At 37.0% G+C, this 19,606-nt stretch overlaps 1 protein-coding gene across 7 annotated transcripts in view; it reads right to left on the reverse strand.

The window, feature by feature from the left end:
• Positions 1 to 19,606, reverse strand: part of FAM126A (family with sequence similarity 126 member A) — a 128,350-nt gene that overhangs the window by 71,455 nt on the left and 37,289 nt on the right. For 6 of the 7 annotated variants that reach the window (XM_013051669.2, XM_004743351.3, XM_004743349.3 and 3 more), the window contains exons 2-3: positions 8,131 to 8,209; positions 122 to 223 (exon numbers count right to left, since the gene is read on the reverse strand). In XM_013051669.2, the coding sequence (XP_012907123.1) occupies positions 122 to 223; positions 8,131 to 8,181 (153 nt within the window). In that variant the 5' untranslated portion in view covers positions 8,182 to 8,209. Of the gene's footprint in view, positions 1 to 121; positions 224 to 8,130; positions 8,210 to 12,942; positions 13,022 to 19,606 lie in introns of all 7 variants that reach the window. The other variant, XM_004743354.3, reaches the window with a different exon arrangement.

Raw genomic sequence — 19,606 nt, forward strand, 5'->3', positions numbered from 1 at the left:
CCAAAGTTCTTTAAACATATACTTTTTCTTACTCTTTTATATATGTGTTATATTTCACAATAAAAAATTAAAAATCAACCAACTGAATGCTACTAGCACAATAAACTGTAAGAGTACTTACCTCACTTTGTGGCTCCTGGATAACTTTATACAGAGATGAAACTAAAGAACTCTTGTCTTTCAAATTTGTGGCATAATTTGATAAAGATGTTTCTGGAAGTGTCTAAACAAATTTTAAGAAAAAAAGATTTTATTTTTATGAAATATCCAGAATAAGGAAACTCATAAAAAGAAAGTAGATTAATTGTTGCCAGAGACTGAGGGAGAGGAGGAATTGTGGGTGACTAATAGGCATAGAGATTTTTTTTTGGTGTGATGGAATTAGATGCTGGTGTTATTTGCACAACATTGTAACTATACCAAAAACCACTATATTTTCCCTCTGAAACAATGGATTTTATGTCATGTGAATTATACCTCAACAAAAATATAATTAATTTTCTTATCATGAACAGGGATATAAATTAACATTAACATTTCATCTTTGATCACAGTCTCAGGTTAGAAGTAGGATACAAAACATGTGTAAAGCCAGAGATACATTTTTGGTAGCATTATAGAAGTTACAAATCTCTTGGGGCGCCTGGGTGGCTCAGTGGGTTGAGCCGCTGCCTTCGGCTCAGGTCATGATCTCAGGGTCCTGGGATCGAGTCCTGCGTCGGGCTCTCTGCTCAGCAGGGAGCCTGCTTCCTCCTCTCTCTCTCTGCCTGCCTCTCTGCCTACTTGTGATCTCTCTCTGTCAAATAAATAAATAAAATCTTTAAAAAAAAAAAAAAAGAAGTTACAAATCTCACTAGTGTATTGACCCTATTTCTTAATAAACATGTTGTATAAGGATTGAATAATGTTTCAAACCTTAAGGCCACAGACCATCTATCAAAGTAACTCCTGAGTTACATATAGTGACTATTAAGTTAGGAATTGGGGGCAAATTTGTAGACTTCTCAGAATTGGAGAAAAAGATAGCCACACTACCAGCAAACTAATTTTCCTAATGCCACTTAAAATATGGACAACTAATTACAGCTTGCTGGTACCATTCATTCAGAAAAGACACCACGACCAGAAAGGAATGGGAAGAGATAATACTCCAGTCAGATAGTTTTGGGTATAAGGAGTAGGGAAATCTGAAAACAAAACAAAACAAACAAAACAAAACACTTCATCATAACAAATGACAAAAACCTACCTTTCTAGAGTATATCCCTTCCTTAATATCTGTCTCCAAGTCATTATTTTTTCTCATGCAAATTACTTCAATCAATCAACAAATATTAACCCTGCAGTAGATATAATGTCTCAAGATATTGCTAAGAGTCATTCCAAGATACACACTATTTCTTACATGTCCCATCTCCTAGTATTTTGTAATTTAAAACAGTTATGGTTAATGTATATAGGTGTACGTGTGCATAAACAGACTCAGAAAATTCAACAGCATATGTTTATACTAAGGATATATGATTCATTCTTATTTTACCATGAGCTCCTTAAAGGCAAGAACTATTTTATAATATCTCCATCTATGGCACTCAGAATAAGCCCTCATACTCAAACCTTTGCTGAAGGGATTCAATAGAGATGAGCAAAATGAGAAACAAACATTGCCACTGTTTACACTTCAGTAGATTCTTTAAAAATATGTCACATTTCATTTTAAGATATATAACTGAATAGATTCTTTTTTTAAGTCAATAAGATATTTTGTTTACCAGAATGGTAAGTAAATGTGAACTATCTGGAAACCTTCCACCATTCTCCAGAGTAAAAAAAAAGTTTCACTGCAAATGCTTACATAAAGAGGAGATTAGAGCATTCTTCAATATTTCAAAAGCATGTCACAAAAGATCTCCAGGCAACATTTCATTTCCGTTATTTGATCAAGAGTAACCTAATACTAGGGGAATTTATATAAAAGGGAATAACGCCCAAATAAACAACAGATTTTTAACTCCCTAAATGGAAATAAACCTGAGTTATATATATGAAATATGTGTGTGTGTGTGTCTAAATATAAAATTTAAAACTTAGTGAACTGAAATAGAAAGATTATTATAATATTACATATACTATCTAGGCTAAAACTGTAACATTCATTAAGAATGTGAATTACAGGGGTGCCTGGATGGCTAAGTTGGTTAAGCATCTGCCTTCAGCTCAGGTAATGATCCCAGGGTCCTGAGATGGAGCCCCATGCTGGGCTCCCTGCTCAGCGGGAAGCCTCCTTCAATCTTTCCTCTCACTATCTGTCACTATTTCCGTCTGTCTCTCTCTCACACATAAATAAATAAAATCTTTTTAAAAATGTGAATTACAATTTTCAGTTTATGTACCAATCAACCCTCATGAGGTAAAATATTTTCTGTGAAACAGCTGAAGGCAAAAGAATAGCTCTTCTCTGACAAACCCCAGAAAATACCCTAGGCCTAGGACACTATGCTGCTAAATATGAGGAAGGGTCTTTTAAAAATTAGTGCATAATTCTGTCATTATTTCATTCTGTAAATGTGGAAAAGCCGTTTAAAGAAGAAGAAAATATAATTGCTGCGTTTATGAACAGTGCTTTGAAAAACTTAAGATCTGACAGGGCCCAATGGATTTAAATACTATTACAGCAAACCTTTATATTTTCTTGCACTGTACTAGTTCAAAGGTACCGGCCTTCTTAAAGATTATTTATTTATTTATTTATTTATTTGACAGGCAAAGATCACAAGTAAGCAGAGAGGCAGACAGAGACAGAGGAGGAAGCAGGCTCCCCGCTGAACAGAGAGCCTGATGCGGGGTCAATCCCAGGACCCTGGGATCATGACCTGAGCCGAAAGCAGAGGCTTTAACCCACTGAGCCACCCAGGCACCCCTGTACTGGTCTTCTTAAATACCACCTAAGCTTGCTCACTTTTCAGAAGACAGAACTGGAGACAAAAAATAAATAAATAAAATAAAGTAATGGGAAATTAGTCTTGGCAAAATTTGAAGAAGACAGATGCTTCATACTAAAGTATCATTTAGCAGATGGTTTTTTAAAACTGTAAGGAGGTGATATGGGTTGGGTGGAAGAGAATTAATGAAGACAGACGATGGAGAGCCAATAAATAAAACAACTCGATTCAACATTATACATAGATTAGATTTTAAGATTCAGTGATTACCAGAAAATTGAAAAAATTAGGAGTCTAGAAATCTGCTAGATAAATCTACACATAACATTAAGAAAAACACAATACAATCTGAAAGATAATACTTTACAAATACATCTTTAAAAAGATAGACTCTGAGGGGAGCCGGGGTGGCCCAGTTGGTTAAGCAGCCAGCTCTTGGTTTCAGGTCATGTCATGATCTCAGGGTCCTGGGATTAAGTCCCTCTTTCAGCCCTGCACTCTACTGAAGTTGGCTTGAGAGGTTCTCTCTCTCCCTCTTCCTCTCTCCACCACTCCCCCCATTCATGCATGTGGGTGTACTCTTTCTCTCTCTCTCTCAAATGAATAAATAAATAAAATCTAGGGGCACTTGGGTGAGTTGAGCAACCAACTCTTGGTTTTCGACTCCGGTCATGATCTCAGGGTCCTACAGTCTAGATCTCAAGGGCTCCCTGTTCAGCCAGATTCTGCTTCTCTCTTTTCCCCCTCTGCCCCTCTCCCAACTTGTGCTCACTCTGTCTCTAACATAAATAAATCCTGAAAAAAATCTTGAAAAAAAAAAAGAAACTGAACTATTAATGAAATACTAAAATAATGAAGTCTCAAGTCTAATCACTTTGTTGGTATACAAAGAGAATATTTAATGAGGGCCCATAGCTAGAGTAGGTATGAGTAGTTTTTCCAAAGGCAAAAAAAGAAAAAAAAAATTGCACAAAACAAATTGTGTTGTCCTTGTGCATTTGTGAGCATGGAGAATATAGGGCTGGAAGTTCAGACTGTGACCATAGAACAATGTAGAACTAAAATCATCTTCACAGACCGCCCACTTCACTCTTTCTGATGAGGATATTGAAACATAAAAAGTTAATGTGATTTTTCCAACATCATAAAACCATCTAGCAGAATAATAATGATTACATCAAAAGGTTTCTGAGTACCTATGTGTTTGGACTACTTCATCAATCTGATGATCTTATAGCTTTAATAGTATCATGGTTATCAAATTAAATAACCAAACAGAGGTTTCTCCACTCTTCTCTCCCTCAATCTTTCTCTCTCTCTCTCTATTATGTGTATATGTGTGTGTGTATATATATATCCAAACTTCCTTTCTTAAATATTTTAACCAAAACTTGTAACTAACATCACAAATCATCTCAAAAGACAAGACACTCTAATTTAAAAAGTACTTAAAATATGTTTTCAACACTTCTCTACTTTTTATTACCTTTAATATACTGCTGATTTTGCCTGATAAGCTTAATCTCTTTATCAAACATAAACAGAGCTGAATTCAATACATATTAACAGAATTCAGAATACACTCAAAATAATTTTCAGGAACACTTACCAAATTAAACAAGGAATAGAAAGTATCTTCTCTTTAGCTACAATGTAAATTTAAAAGATTCATTATATTAAATTGATTGGAAATTGGCTAAATTTAGGGGTGTCTGTGTGGCTTGGTCAGATAAGCGTCTGCCTTTGGCTCAGGTCATGATCCCAGTGTCCTGGCATCAAGCCCTGGGATGGGTTTCCTGCTCATCAGGAAGCCTGCTCTTCCCTCTCCTTTTTCCCCTCCCTCCAGCTCATGCTCTCTCTGTAAAATAAATAAATAAGAACTCTAAAAAAGAAAGAAAGAAAAGAAAATTGGGTAAATTTAATCTTGGGGGAGCCAGAGGAAAATTATTTTTTTAATTCACGGGGCCCAGGATTTTACTCCCCTTCTTCCAATGGAAAAGTTTCCTTATCCTTGAATTAAACTCATAAAAATTTTGATAAAATAGTGCTACCCACATAATATATGTTATATTGCTAAAATATTATTCAGATAATACTTTATTCACATTCTAGTTTCTTTTAGTGGAAGACCGTATTTAGAATACAAGATCTGGGTGCATGGTGTACTCATTACTACCAGGGTGTCATTGTTTCTTGGCCCTCCCAGTGAATAAAGCTGGGAAATACATGGATGCCTTTATGTACAGTTTTACATGTATAAATTTATCATATACATATTTAGATCCATGAGTTCATACTGATTCTTTCAATTCTAAGCTAACACCTTAGCATTCTTTCTTCAATTTCCTCATTCCATGTTTCTAATTCTTTTCTCAGACATAGAGAAACTAACTCCCATTATCATCCTCCATGTATTTACTTATTTACTCAAAGTAACCAACCTACCAATGTAACCAGTCTGGCTGAGTCTTCTGCATGTCACCTCTGCAACCCTCTGCCCCAACTACCCACTTCCTCAAACACTAGGCATGCTGTTGCCTATACTACTTACTGCACTGCCCCCTTACCCTTCACTGCTACACTTGCTAGAGTGCTACATATCCAAGCTAGGAGAGCAAGGGAATAAACAGGAAGGTAAGGGGATCAGTCATGATTTTCGATTATTTGCCTTAATAGTTGACCCTTCCCCCATCCTTAACATGCCCCCTTTCCACAACTCCCATACTAAAAAACAGCTAATGGGCTGGTTATATTTGTTTTTGCAAATTTCACTTCACTATTAAACATAAGAATGCCCTAGAAGTAGTACTCAACTCTTTTTTTTTTTTTTTTTGTCAGAGAGAGAGAGAGAGAGAGAGTGTGAACACAGGCAGACAGAATGGCAGGCAGAGGCAGAGGGAGAAGCAGACTCCCTGCCAAGCAAGGAGCCCGATGTGGGACTCAATCCCAGGACGCTGGGATCATGACCTGAGCCAAAAGGCAGCTGCTTAACCAACTGAGCCACCCAGGCGTCCTAGTACTCAACTCTTAAACTTGACAATTTCCATCAACCTGTCAAAAAAATCATCATGCGGTATCTGGGTGGCTCAATCAGTTAAGCATCAGCTTTTGGCTCAGATCATGATTCCAGGGTCCTAGGATCAAGCCACATGTCTGGCTCCTTGCTCAGTGGGGAGTCTGCTTCTCCCTCTGCTCCTCTCCCCTTTTGTGCTCTCTCTCTCTCAAATAAATAAATATATTTTTTTTAAATCATGATATAATGAACCATGTTAAACACTCCAGAAGCAAAAAAAAGACTTCAAAACAACTCAAACACTTAGAAAAACAACATATGCAGAATGTTTAATCAAATTATTAAAATATGTAGAAGGCACTATACAGTGCACTTTTATAAGATTCTACATCACTTATGATGACTTAGGGGATCTGTAGAAGGATACTCAACTCATGACTATAATAACTGACAAAGTGAAAATATGCCCAGGCATTTGTCAGGATGAGATAATAATGACTGATAAGGCAAGCTGCAAAATTAACAGGAAACATTGCTTCTCTCAAGGACACACTGCAGCTTAAGTTTCATTACAACCTCTCTTTTTGAGTAATTAACTATATTCTTATTCACTGAGAAGGCTTGTTATCTAAAATCACAGATATCAAAACCGTGGCTGTATAAACATGAATCAGTAAGAATGAAACGTCCCACTTTTGCCTGGAGGATCTAAGTCACCTTGACACAGAGAAGCAGGTTTGATTTTCAACCAAGGTACAGAGCCAGAGCTTCAGATAAGGGGTTTCTGAGCATAACATTCCACATAGATTTAATTTTGTAGTTTCCAAGACAACATGACCCTGGGTCCACTTTGAAGTCCACACCAGATTTTGACTCCATTACATACAGCTCTGCTTTGTTTTGATCAAGCCCATAAAAATATTGCTTCATTTCAGTTTCATCTAAACTTCACCTTTCCTCCAAATACCATGATTTTGTCTTTTCTTCTGTTTGGTGAAATGCTCATATAGTGCCTGTTGTAGTCTCCCTCTTTGAAACAAGCCAGTAGGTCTGACTTTTTCAAAGTCATGCTATACATTTGTCCTTGAAAGTCATGGACTGATTAGGCTGGACAAAAAAGTGACAGTTACAGCCCAAACCCTTCATTCCTATGGTTTAGGATCATGAAGTTCACATAATTATGTGTAACAAGATCTAAAGGACAAGGAGAAGGTAATTTACTGGTTAAAGAATATAATTTGAGGGGTTCCTGGGTGGTTCAGTTGGTTAAGGGTTCAACTCTTGATATTGGCTGTCATGATCTCAGGGTTGTGAAACAGAGCTCCCTATTAGGCTCTGCACTGGATGTGGAGCCTGCTTAAGGTTCTCTTTCTCTCTCTCCTTCCCTTTCCCTCTGCACCACACCCCAGCAAAAAACAAACAACCAAACAAAAAACAAAAACAAAAAAAAAAACCCCACAATTTTAGCTATTATACAGAAAACTTTTTAAGAAAAGAAAACAAAAGTTAGCCACCTAAAGAAGGATCCATTGGTAGAAAGGTGGGTAAATATCTTCCCATCTTCTCCCCATTGTTGATCATACCCATTCCTGTTCCCTTCCAAATTGGGAGAAACATTTTAACACTGAATCTTTGATGGTTGGAGGGGGTAACATTAACATTCAGAAACTTTAACCATTCTTTGTGAGGTTGCTATGAAAAGGAGAAAACAAACTCTTTTAACCATTTGGGAGAAAAAGGAATTTATTTCCTGGAAAGAATTACTATGTGTAAAAATTCCTTATTAAGATTTGTTGGAACATATTTCTGCTTCCATAGATACTTAGACTTTCAGTCATAAAAAATAAAAATTATAAAAAGTAAAATAAAAATTTTTTTTTAGATTTTATTTATTTATTTGACAGAGAGAGATTACAAGTAGACAAGAGAGGCAGGCAGAGAGAGAGAGAGAGAGAGAGAGAGAGAGGGAAGCAGGCTCCCCGCTGAGCAGAGAGCCCGATACGGGACTCGATCCCAGGACCCTGAGATCATGACCTGAGCCGAAGGCAGCGGCTTAACCCACTGAGCCACCCAGGCGCCCCAGTAAAATAAAATTTTAAAAACAGCCACTGGGATTTAAATCCCAAACAAAACTTCTTTGGAATATAATTATTATACTGAAACAGTAAATATTACCTTAAACTCTGACAACCATTCCTCCACAGCCCCTTTCTCTGAAGTGAACATCTTTCCACATCTGTTCTAGACCTTCGACCTGAAAGTTAACATAAAAAAATGTTAAAATTTTGAACATACGTTAAAGTCAGATTACTATGAATAGAACTAGTCCTATAAAATTTAGTTACTTCTTATTTGTGAAATTAAAGCAGTTTAAAACATAAATTACTAGGCTCATTTCAAAACAGTGTGCATAAACAAGCATTCAAACACAAGAATTTTAATAAAAGTATAAATAACATAAGGAAATTGGTTCTGCAGTTTTCGTTCAGCTTTTAGGAACGCCAGCTGCAAAACATACTAAACACTTTCCCTTGTTTCAAAGAAATAACTCCAAAATATCATGCATCTTCAGAAAATATTTTAAAATTGTAAAAATATAAAAAGACATGCTGCAAAATTGACTTTATAGGAAGCATTTAAATAATTCCATTTGCTTATATTTTGATTCTTTATAATTTCTTTAGACAAGCCACTTGGTTCCCTGAAAGCTTAATAATCATAAAATAAGAATAAAAGTGATAATATTCAAGATAATAATCATATTCAACAATAGCTATTCAGAACAGTGGGATTTAGCTAGGTAAAAATGAGGAGAAAAGGAAGCTAAAGAAAATGCAAAACAAACTTATCTCAAGCAAAACTTCTGTGAAAGTACAAAGTAGTTCTCTTCACCCATCTGTATGAGAGTAGACCTAAAAACTGTTTCTTGAAGGAAAACCTTAGCTCTATCTGAATTTCCTAACCTCCTAACTCAAGCACAAATCCTTCATTAGGCTTCTTAATTTTCATCAGCCTTATAATGTAGTAGAAAGAGAGGCATAATTGCCAGAAACAGAATCCTGATTCTATTACTTATTTGTAGTACAACGTTGGGCAACTTTTTTACCTTACTTTTTTCATCTGTGAAATACAGATAGCCACAGCACCTACTTTCAAGGGGTTATTGTTAGGATTAAATTAAAAAGTGCAAATAAAAGCACTTATTTATGTACCTGGCAATAAAGTTTTAATACTATGCAATATATTTTTTTAAGATTTTATTTATTTATTTGACAGACAAAGATCACAAGTAGGCAGAGACAGGCAGAGAGAGACAGAGAAGCAGGCGCCCTGCTGAGCAGAGAGCTGGACTCAGATTGTCAGTCCTGACAACCTGAGCCAAAGGCAGAGGCTCTAACCCACTGAGCCACCTAGGCACCCAATACTATGCAATATTATTATTGAGGAATATCAACTCACATAGCCTCTGCTCAGCTGTCTACCAAAGCATACAGACACGCCTTAATAAACAACATAGGTTCTTGCCTAAGAATATAAAAAGTTTCTATTGTCTAATTCCCATTAAAAACATGGTTAAAAAAATAGAGAAAAAAACAAAACCATAGTTAAGAAAAATATGTGTACACATATACATACACAATGTGTATACATACACATTCATTCATTCATTAGGAATTGAGAGATATGCATGTTATTTTTTTAGAGCAAAAATAGCCCATTTATTTTTTAATCCAAATTTTATCCTCGGGTCAAGTCAGACTATCAAAAAATACATGTATGTACCATACTACTGATTTTATAGAACTATCCACTCGAATAAACTGGGCTTTGGAATTATGTCCCAAATGTTACCAAAAATCCTGCTAGATCACGTTACCACCTTTAAAATGCAAAAGAATAGAAAATCCACATCTTCAGTTTTCCCTACCAGGAAAAACTCTCCTTTAGAGTAACTGGTTTGCTTTTACATATGGATACTGTGATTCTCATAACAGATTCTCTTTACTTTGATTATAATAAAGTGGGAGTCACAGTTTCTGCCCTAATTCTGTACACAAAAAAAGCAGGCCTGAGTTAATCCTTTTTCTTGTTTCATATTATACTCCTACTCTTATTTTCTTTCCGCCTGGATCTACTTTTTTAAAAAAATTTTATTTATTTGAGAGAGCGCATGAGTTGGTGGGGGCAGAGTTGATAAGTAGAAACAGAGGGAGAGGGACAAACAGACTCCCAGGTTAAGCGGAGTCTTATGCAGGGCTTGATCCCAGTATCTTGAGATCATGACCTGAGCCAGTCAGGCACTTAACCAACTAAGCCATCCACCAGGTAGATCCTGCCCCTGGATATACTTACTTTTCTCTTGTTATATTAATATTTATTTGTGAAGCAAAATGAAGCAAAGTAAATATAAATGCAAATAAGGGTTTTAAAATATTTATCCAATGTTTATCTAGTAGGGCAGAAAATTATCACAAATAAAACCATGCTACATCAAATTACAGAAAATTGGGGGAGATAAAATTTTTACAAAAATTCAAAATAACTCCCTAGTTAAAATTGAGACTAATTTTTAGAAGGTTAAAAGTAATCAAGAGGGGGGCGCCTGGGTGGCTCAGTGGGTTAAAGCCTCTGCCTTCGGCTCAGGTCATGATCCCAGGGTCCTGGGATCGAGCCCTGCATCGGGCTCTCTGCTCAGCAGGGAGCCTGCTTCCCTTCCTCTCTCTCTGCCTGCCTCTCTGCCTACTTGTGATCTCTGTCTGTCAAATAAGTAAATAAAAAAAAAAAATCATACAGAAACATGAACATATGTTTTCTGGAAGATGTGCTTAAGAATTTCCATAGCAGCAGGTTTTGTAAATAGTTAAAAGTAGAAGCAAACCAATATTCATCAAGAGTAGAATAGATAAATTATGGTACACCGTATGTGGAGTTCTACACAACAATGATAATAATAAGATATATAATTATATATAATTATGTGTATATATATTATTATATCAAAATATAAATATATTAATATCATAATGTTGGGGAAAAGGAGGCAGAAAAATATTTTTTCCTATATTACATTTGAATACACTTCAATAACAAGCAAAACTAATCAATTGTGTTAAAAGCTAGGATAACGGGGGCGCCTGGGTGGCTCAGTGGGTTAAGCCACTGCCTTTGGCTCGGGTCATGATCTCGGGGTCCTGGGATCAAGTCCCGCATCAGACTCTCTGCTCAGCAGGGAGCCTACTTCCTCCTCTCTCTCTCTCTGCCTACTTGTGATCTCTCTGTCAAATAAATGAATAAAATCTTTAAAAAAAAAAAAAAAAGCTAGGATAACGGCTGCCCTTGAGGGAGTTACTTTTTGGGTTCTAGTAATGTTATGCTTCTTGATGTAGGGGCTGGTTACACAGGTATGTTCATTTGGTGGAAATTCACCAAACTCCACACCGATTCGTGCATTTTTCTGTGTGTATATTATACAATAGTAACAGCCCCAGGCCTCTTATCTTCCACTTGACAGAGATCATATGGGAGCCCTCAGTTGCACAGCTGAGTTAGTCTGAATACTCACTTGTCCAGCATGCATTCAAGCTCAAGTAAAATTGTCCCTGCCCATACCTCTTTACCTTCTTCCACAGAGCTCAAAAGAGAGGCTTAAAACTACCTCCCTACTCTTGAAACATTCACAGTCTTACCACAACTATCTGCTTCAGGTCTAACAAGACCAGTCATCATTTCCTTCATCCCTGTTCCCTGTTTATGTTGGACACCACTACAGCTCCCAGGTTACACTCAGCCCTCACACACTAATTTACATAACTCTTGCACATCTGTTTTACCCTCCTCTCCTATCCCATTCAAATTCTGGAAGGAGGTTTTTTTCACTGTGCCTTCTGAAACTGAAAATCTGTTAGCAGTAAAATCCTCTGTGTCCTCAACAATTCTCTGAATGTTTTTCTTTCTTCTTTCTTTCTTCTTATTCTAATATGAAACCCAGTCCTTCTCTGAAGACAGTTTTCCCTGTGAACTTCTCAGAGTGACTGCTTTTCCTCAGGTAGCCCCGGAAGAAACCACTAAGCCTGGAGGTAAAGTAACTGTCCTCCTTCTTTCTCCTTATTATCATTTTCAAATCATTCTTCCTCTCTCTTTTCAAACCATCCACCCAAAGTTGCTTTGAACTCATGTAGCTGCATCTATCAGTCAAATCCCCTTCACCTCCCCTTCATTTCTAAATGACTTTAACTCTGGCTCACTGTCTGTCTTTCAAACTACTCCTATTTAAATTCTTGGTGATTGGGGTGCCTGGGTGGCACAGCTGGTTAAGCACCCAACTCCTGTTTTGGCTGGGGTTATGATCTCAGGGTCATGAGATCCAGCCCTAAGTCGGGCTCTACGCTCAGTGAGGAGTCTGCTTGAGTTTCTCTCTCCTTCTCCCTCTGCCCCTCCTACTTGTGCTCTCTTCCTTTCTCTCTGACAGATAGATAGATAGATAGAAATTGGAATTCTTGTTGGTTATTTTCTCACACCCTGAACTCTTAATTCCTAAAAATCTCTTCCAACCACATTGTCTTCTTCCCTGCCTCAGCTATTCAATCCTATGATCATGACCTATACCAGCTATTCTCAAACACTTGGTCAAGGCCATTTTACACTTTAAGATATTAAACCAACCTGAAAGAATAGCCAATGGCCAAAGCTGGAATAACTTGAGCAACATAACAAATAACATAGAACTGAATTATTACCCACAGTATAAAATAAACATACATGAGTCCACAATGAAATAATAAACAAAAGTTAGAGAGCAAGAGACAAGTCCTCCTCTCAGAAGAATTCCAAAAGATATATCCAGGAAGGGTTTAGTCCCTGTCTTCCTACTGACAATGGATTGGACATAGTGATTTGTTTCCAAAGAGTAGAGTATCAAAAGGGGGAAATAGTAACTTTATAGTGGAGAAATATGTCAAACACTGACTTGATCAAGATTCACCTCACCTGAGATGTCATGTGAGTATTATGTACCCCTGATATGATGAGAAGGGCACTTTACCCCTGTGGTATTCTTTCAAAAAACCTATAAACCAAGTATAATAATGAGAAAACATTAGAGAAACATTTGAAGGATGTTCTACGAAAATATCTGATACGTATTCCTCAAAAGTAACAAGGTCCTAAACAACAAACAAACAAAAACAGAAAAAGACTGTGAGACTAAGGTGACATGAAAACAACTGAATACAATAGGGTAACCTGGATTAGATCCTAGAAGTAAAAAGACAGTAATGAAAAAACTAGTGAGATCCTAATAAAGTCTGGAATTTAGTCAAGAGCAATGTAATTAGTAATGACAAATGCACATTCTTTGAATGACATTAAGAGCAACTGAACTGGGGTGTGAGATATATGGGACTACTCCATACTATGTTTGCAACTTTTCTATAAATCTAAAGTTGTTCATAAAGTTATTTTTTAAAAATTATTGAGGCTCTGAAACAGCTTTTTATTTATGTAGGTTAATATCTATTGGTATTTACAACATTCAAAAATAAAACAGAAATTTTTAAAACACAAGAACTTATAAACATATATCCCATTAGTCATCCCTTATCATGTAGCCTTTGGAAAGCACTACTGTATACCCATTAATAGGAGTGAGAAGACAAATAAAAGTCCTACTGTTATGAAAATAGTTTTAAGCTTGTAGACTACACGAAAGGATTTTAGGGACCCCCAAAAGATCCCCAAATGATACTTTGAGAAACCACTGTCTTCCCCCCACTGACCTCTGACCTTCCCTATCTTTTCAATACATCCTTTTATGCACTCAGACCCCAAAAACTTTTGACCATACCAGGATATAATGTCACTTCCCAATATTCTCCTTTCTCTCCTTGCCCATTTCAAATTCTTTAGTTAATTCTAATCACCATTTTGAATGTACTCCTTCAACTACTTTGCCCTTAATTGTTTTATTCCCTTGGCAAAAATACAACTCTGGTGAAATGCAACTCTCCACATGGTCCATGTCAGCAACCATACAGCTGAACAAGGTGAAAAAAACAACTAAAACAACACTTAAAAAGTTATGACTAAGAATCTTAAGTATACCCTTAATGTTGCCTGGCAATCATGCAGTTCCCTATAGTCTGTTCACTTTCCCAGTCTCCTACTTAATTGTTTCATACATTCTTCCAGATACTCAAAACTCTAAAACCTTCTTCCCATTGTTACTTGCAGATGATAATCTTAATTCCTACCTCACTGATCAGAAGAGAACTTTCATGAATTCTCAAATGTCTACCTACCTAAAAGCATCTGTATCTTTACACTTCATCTTCCCTTCTGTTAACTAAATGAATTGTCCATAATCCTATCTGAGGCCAAGCCTTTGAAGAATACACTACAAAATCCTCTCTTGCCAGGGCGCCTGGGTGGCTCAGTGGGTTAAGCCGCTGCCTTCGGCTCAGGTCATGATCTCACAGTCCTGGGATCGAGTCCCGCATCGGGCTCTCTGCTCAGCAGAGAGCCTGCTTCCCTCTCTCTCTCTCTGCCTGCCTCTCCATCTACTTGTGATTTCTCTCTGTCAAATAAATAAAATAAAATCTTAAAAAAAAAAAAAATCCTCTCTTGCCTACCTAACAAAATCACTTTAACAAGCCTCTTCTCCCTAAATTTCTCCCTCTCTACTTCATTTCCTCTTCAGCTATTTTCACATCTCTGTTCCTCTTTTACATTAAAACTCCCCAAAAGAGTTGTATACTCATTTCTAATTCCTAACTGTCCTTACAACTTTTTTTTAGTTTTTAAAAATCAACTTTGAGGTATAATTTATATATAATAAAATATACACATTACAACTGTTCAGTTCTATGTATCCATCCTTTCCAGTCAATCCTCCAACCCCCTATCCCAAGGAACTACTGATTTGATTTCTATCATTATAGATTACTCAGCATGCACAAGAACTTCAAACAAATGGAATCATATGCTATGTACATGTGATTCTGGTTTCATCTTCTCAGCTTGTTTTTGAGATTTATTCATGCTGTTGAGTGTATCTATAGCTTGTTCTTTCTCATTGCTGACTTGCATGACTATACCACAAAATTTTACCTATTTAGCTGCTGATGGACATACGGATTACTTTCAGTTTGGGGCTATTATGAATCAAGCTACTATAAACACTCATGTGGCAGATTGTATTCTCTGAAGATAACCACAACACAATCTCCTTAAAAGATAACTTGGACACAACTTTCATCAAGAAGTGGAATCAAGGTAACCTCCCCTTGAGTGTAAGTAAGCTCAGTACTATGGCTAGGTCATACAAGGTGATACAGTTTGCAAATGATTCTCTAGGGACCATCATTCTTGAAATCTATCCACTGTATTATGAAAATGCCCAAGGACTAACTTACATGGAGAGTCCATGTGTAGCTATTCTCTGCTGACAATCTTACTGGATCCCAGCTAACAGTCAGCATCAACCGGCAGACAAACTTAAGAGTGAGCAAGTCTTCAGGTAATTCCAGCCCCCAGCCATCTCTAGCCTTTGAGTCCTCTCAGCTAAAGCCACAGATATTGAGGAAAAGAGAAAAGCCATCTGCATCTGCCTTTCCTCAAAGTTTTAATTATAGAATCCATGAGTGTGACAAAATGGCTTTATTTATGTCAAATTTGTGACAGTTATGCAACAATAGCAACTGGAAAAATTTATATACAAATCTTGTGGATACATTTTTATTTATGGTGAAACACCTATGAGTAGAATTCCTAGGTCATATAGTAACAATATGTTTTAACTTTATATACATATACACAACACCACCAACAGCCAACTGTACCAAACTATAAAACTATAAAACTGTACCAAACTATAAAATGAATTCTAGGGCGCCTGGGTGGCTCAGTGGGTTAAAGCCTCTGCCTTTGGCTCAGGTCATGATCTCAGGGTCCTGGGATCGAGGCCCGCATCGGGCTCTCTGCTCAGCAGGGAGCCTGCTTCCCTCTCTCTCTCTCTGCCTGCCTCTCCATCTACTTGTGATTTCTCTCTGTCAAATAAATAAATAAAATCTTTAAAATAAAATAAATAAAATAAAATAAAATGAATTCTATTTTGTGAGTATTTTCTCCTGGCTTGTGACTTGCCTTTTTATTTTCTTAATGGTGTTTTTTAAAATAGCAGATGGTTTTAATTATGATGAAGTCCAATTTGTCATTTTTTTCTTTCACGGTTAGTATTTTCTGGGTCTTATCTAAAACATCATTACCTACTCAAAGAATTCAATTTCTTTAACAGATGTAGAGCTATTTAAAATTTTCTATTTCTTTTTGTGGCAGTTTTGGTGAGCTGGGGACAAGTACTTCCTATGTGTTGCTAGAATTCCGTGCAGGAGAAAAAAGTGTGTCCTATGCTACCACCAGGAGGGAGAGCTATGAAAGCGTATGCCTGGTTGCCTTCTGATTTTAGCTGATGCATCTTTTTCCGTTTACTGATCCAGCTTTACATACTTTCATTGTAATAGAATATAGCAGGTATAACTGCCTATGAGTCCTGTGAGTTCCAGTGAATCATCTAATACATGGGTGCCATGGCATATCTGAAATAGGCTCCTACCAATATTTTTCTCTATTTTTGGTTTTCAGCAGGTTAGCTATGATAAGCCTCTGTGTGTTTTTCTTTCCTTTTTAGAAAGATTTTATTTATTTATTTGTAAGAGAGAGCACAAGTAGGGGAGGGGCAGAAGGAGAAGCAGACTCCCTGCTTAGCAGGGAGTCCAGCTGGGGACTTGATCCCAGGACTCTGGGATCAAGACCTGAGTTGAAGGCAGATCCTTAACCAACTGAGCCACCCAGCTGCGCTTTTATGTGTGTTTTTCTTTAAATTCATCCTGCTTGGCGCTAGCTGAGTTCCTCAGATCAGTAAAGCAATGTTTTTGATCAAATTTGAGAAAATCCCATCCATTATGTCTTCAAATATACTTCCTACCATTGTCACTCTCCTCTTCTGGGACTCCAATTACACATATGTAAACTCTGATATTTTTCCACTGATCCCAGAAGTTTTGTTAACTTTCCTACAATCTTTTTTTCCTGTGTTTCCTAGATTGGATGATTTCTACTGATGTGTACTCTTTATTCTGCTATCTCCAATCTATTAAATTCATACAGGAAATTTTTCTTTTTTCCTTTTTCTTTTCTTTTCTTTCTTTCTTTCTTTTTTTTTTTTTTTTTTTTAATGAAAGGCAGACTGCCACATGCAGCACCTCATTTGGATGTGTCTGGAATCTTGGAAACTTGACTACTCTACATTCTCCTACAAATGGACCTTGAGAGATTATTTGGAAGTTCTAGCAGGGGAGCATAGCTACTTGTATGCCCTTGACAGAAGAATGGTCCTCCACTACTGGGGAAGGTCGTCCTCTTCGACAGGGCACACAGCTTTGGGAGGGATGCACTTAGAGCAGTGAGGGAAGAAAAGGACACTGCCTAGCTAGCCAGATCAGCCAAATCAAGCCTAGTGATCAATAGAGTAACATGTCACAACCAGATCACCCTCACATTCATACAAGGAATTTCTCATTGGATTTCCATTTTGTTTTCTTTTTCACTTTCCTCTTTTTCTGATATTCCCTATCTATTAATTCATTAAGGTCTTATCTTCCTTTAAATCCTTAAGCATTATTTTTTCAGCGTATTTATAATAGCTGCTTTAAAAACTTTCTCTGCTAAGTCCAATTTATGAACCATCTTGGAGTTGATATCTATTGGCTGTTCTTTTTTCTTGAGTTTCATTTTCTTCCTCCTTTGCATAGCTATGAACTTTGATTACAAACTGGACATTATGGAAGATAAATTATAGAGCTTTTATAATCCTCTAAAGAGTGTTACAATCCTCTAAAGAGTACTGATTTTTGTTCTAATAATCAATTCAATTACTGGATGATCACTTTGAATTAGTGCAAGCAGACAGACTTGGGGGTCAGTAAAAGTTTCCCTAAGTAACTGACACTTCAGCTGAGATTTAATGAAGTATGAGTTAACTAGGACATGATGAGATGGTGTTGTATGGTGTATAATAAAGTGTGCCAGGCAAATTGAATGTTACAGGAAAAGGCTCTGGAGAATGAATCATTGGGTTTGTTCAAGGAAAATAAAGAAATCCATATGGCTAGAGAGCAGAGAATGAGGGAACACCCAAATGTCCCAGATAAAAGCTACTTATTTATCCTGGAATGAGAGACATGTAGACCAAGTGACAACTAATTAACAATCAACTACAGGTAATACGAGCAAGAAATAAAGTGTTGCTGGAGAGATTTAATGGGCAGTCTGTTTTTGTAACATAGTATACTAAGCAGAGATGTACTATTTTTGTTTTGTTTTTGTTTTAAAGATTTTGTTTGAGAGAGAGAGAACAAGCACAAGCAGGGGTTGCCACAGAGGGAGAGGGGAAAAGCAGGCTCCCCACCAAACAGGGAACCCAAAGCAGGGCTTGATCCCAGGACCCTGTGATCATGACCCAACCCAAAGGCAGACTCTTAGCTGACTAAGCCACCCAAGTGCCCCTGTACTGTGTTTTAAGAGCAGGAACTAAATCTGGTTTTGCCCACATTCTATTCTCAGCACTTAGTCCAGTACTTGTCAGGTAAGAGATATTCCAGAAAGATCTCATAAGTTAATGAATAGTCCCTATTTACACACACTGCAAGCTCTTTTTAAAAATAAATCTGTCATATTTTATACATATTTTATAGCTAATGTCAATATAATAAAGCTGACACATATCAGTTAAGCAAGTTCAACAAGTTTTCAAAATCGCTCAGATTTCTTGACTCCATCTTGAACCAAGAATTTGAAAGCTAACTCCAAAATGAATAACTATGGACTTTTACTTTATTCTCTACAAAAAAGTGGCAAGTGTTAAGGGAGAAGAGAAGTAAAAAAAAAAAAATGTCGATAACCACTAATGAAAAGTATTTAAGCTGGGTTCTTTTTTAAAGATTTATTTATTTATTTGGGGGGCTGGGGAAGAGACAGAACATCAGGGATGGAGAAGGGGCAAAGGGAGAGGGAGAGAGTCTCAAGAGACTGTGCAGAGCCCCACATGGGGCTCGATCTCATGACCTTGAGATCACAACCTAAGCCAAAACCAAGAGTCCCCCATTCAACCAACTGTGCCACCAGGCACCCCATGCTGGGTTCTAATTAAATCCAACTCTATCTGCCTTACTAGCTAGTTATATCTACTTACCTTCCTTTCAATATAGAAGATAGTCATAAAATATCCTTCAAATTCCACTCTACCATATCATACCTACCTCTTCAAGATCCACAAAAGGGTATATCCAGGTGATGCCGAAACTAAAGCAAAGAAGACTAACATTCATCTCATCAAAATGAGATGTGAATACGATAGCAACTAGGAACACATGAAAGGACACACTAAAATTTAGAGATCTTCAAATTAGGGTAATAATCTCTAGCTCTTTTTTTAAAAAAAATATTTTATTTCTATTTATTTTTCTGAGAGAGAGGGAGCACAAGCAGGAGAAGCAGCAGGCAGAGGGAGGAGTGGCCCTGCTGAGTAAGGAGATTAGATCCTGATATGGGACTAGATCCAGGACCTTGGGATCATGACCAAAGCTGAAGGCAGACA

Source organism: Mustela putorius, unplaced genomic scaffold, assembly GCF_011764305.1.
Source record: "Mustela putorius furo isolate JIRA1106 unplaced genomic scaffold, ASM1176430v1.1 tig00003845_pilon_pilon_pilon, whole genome shotgun sequence".
Classification (NCBI taxonomy): domain Eukaryota; kingdom Metazoa; phylum Chordata; class Mammalia; order Carnivora; family Mustelidae; genus Mustela; species Mustela putorius.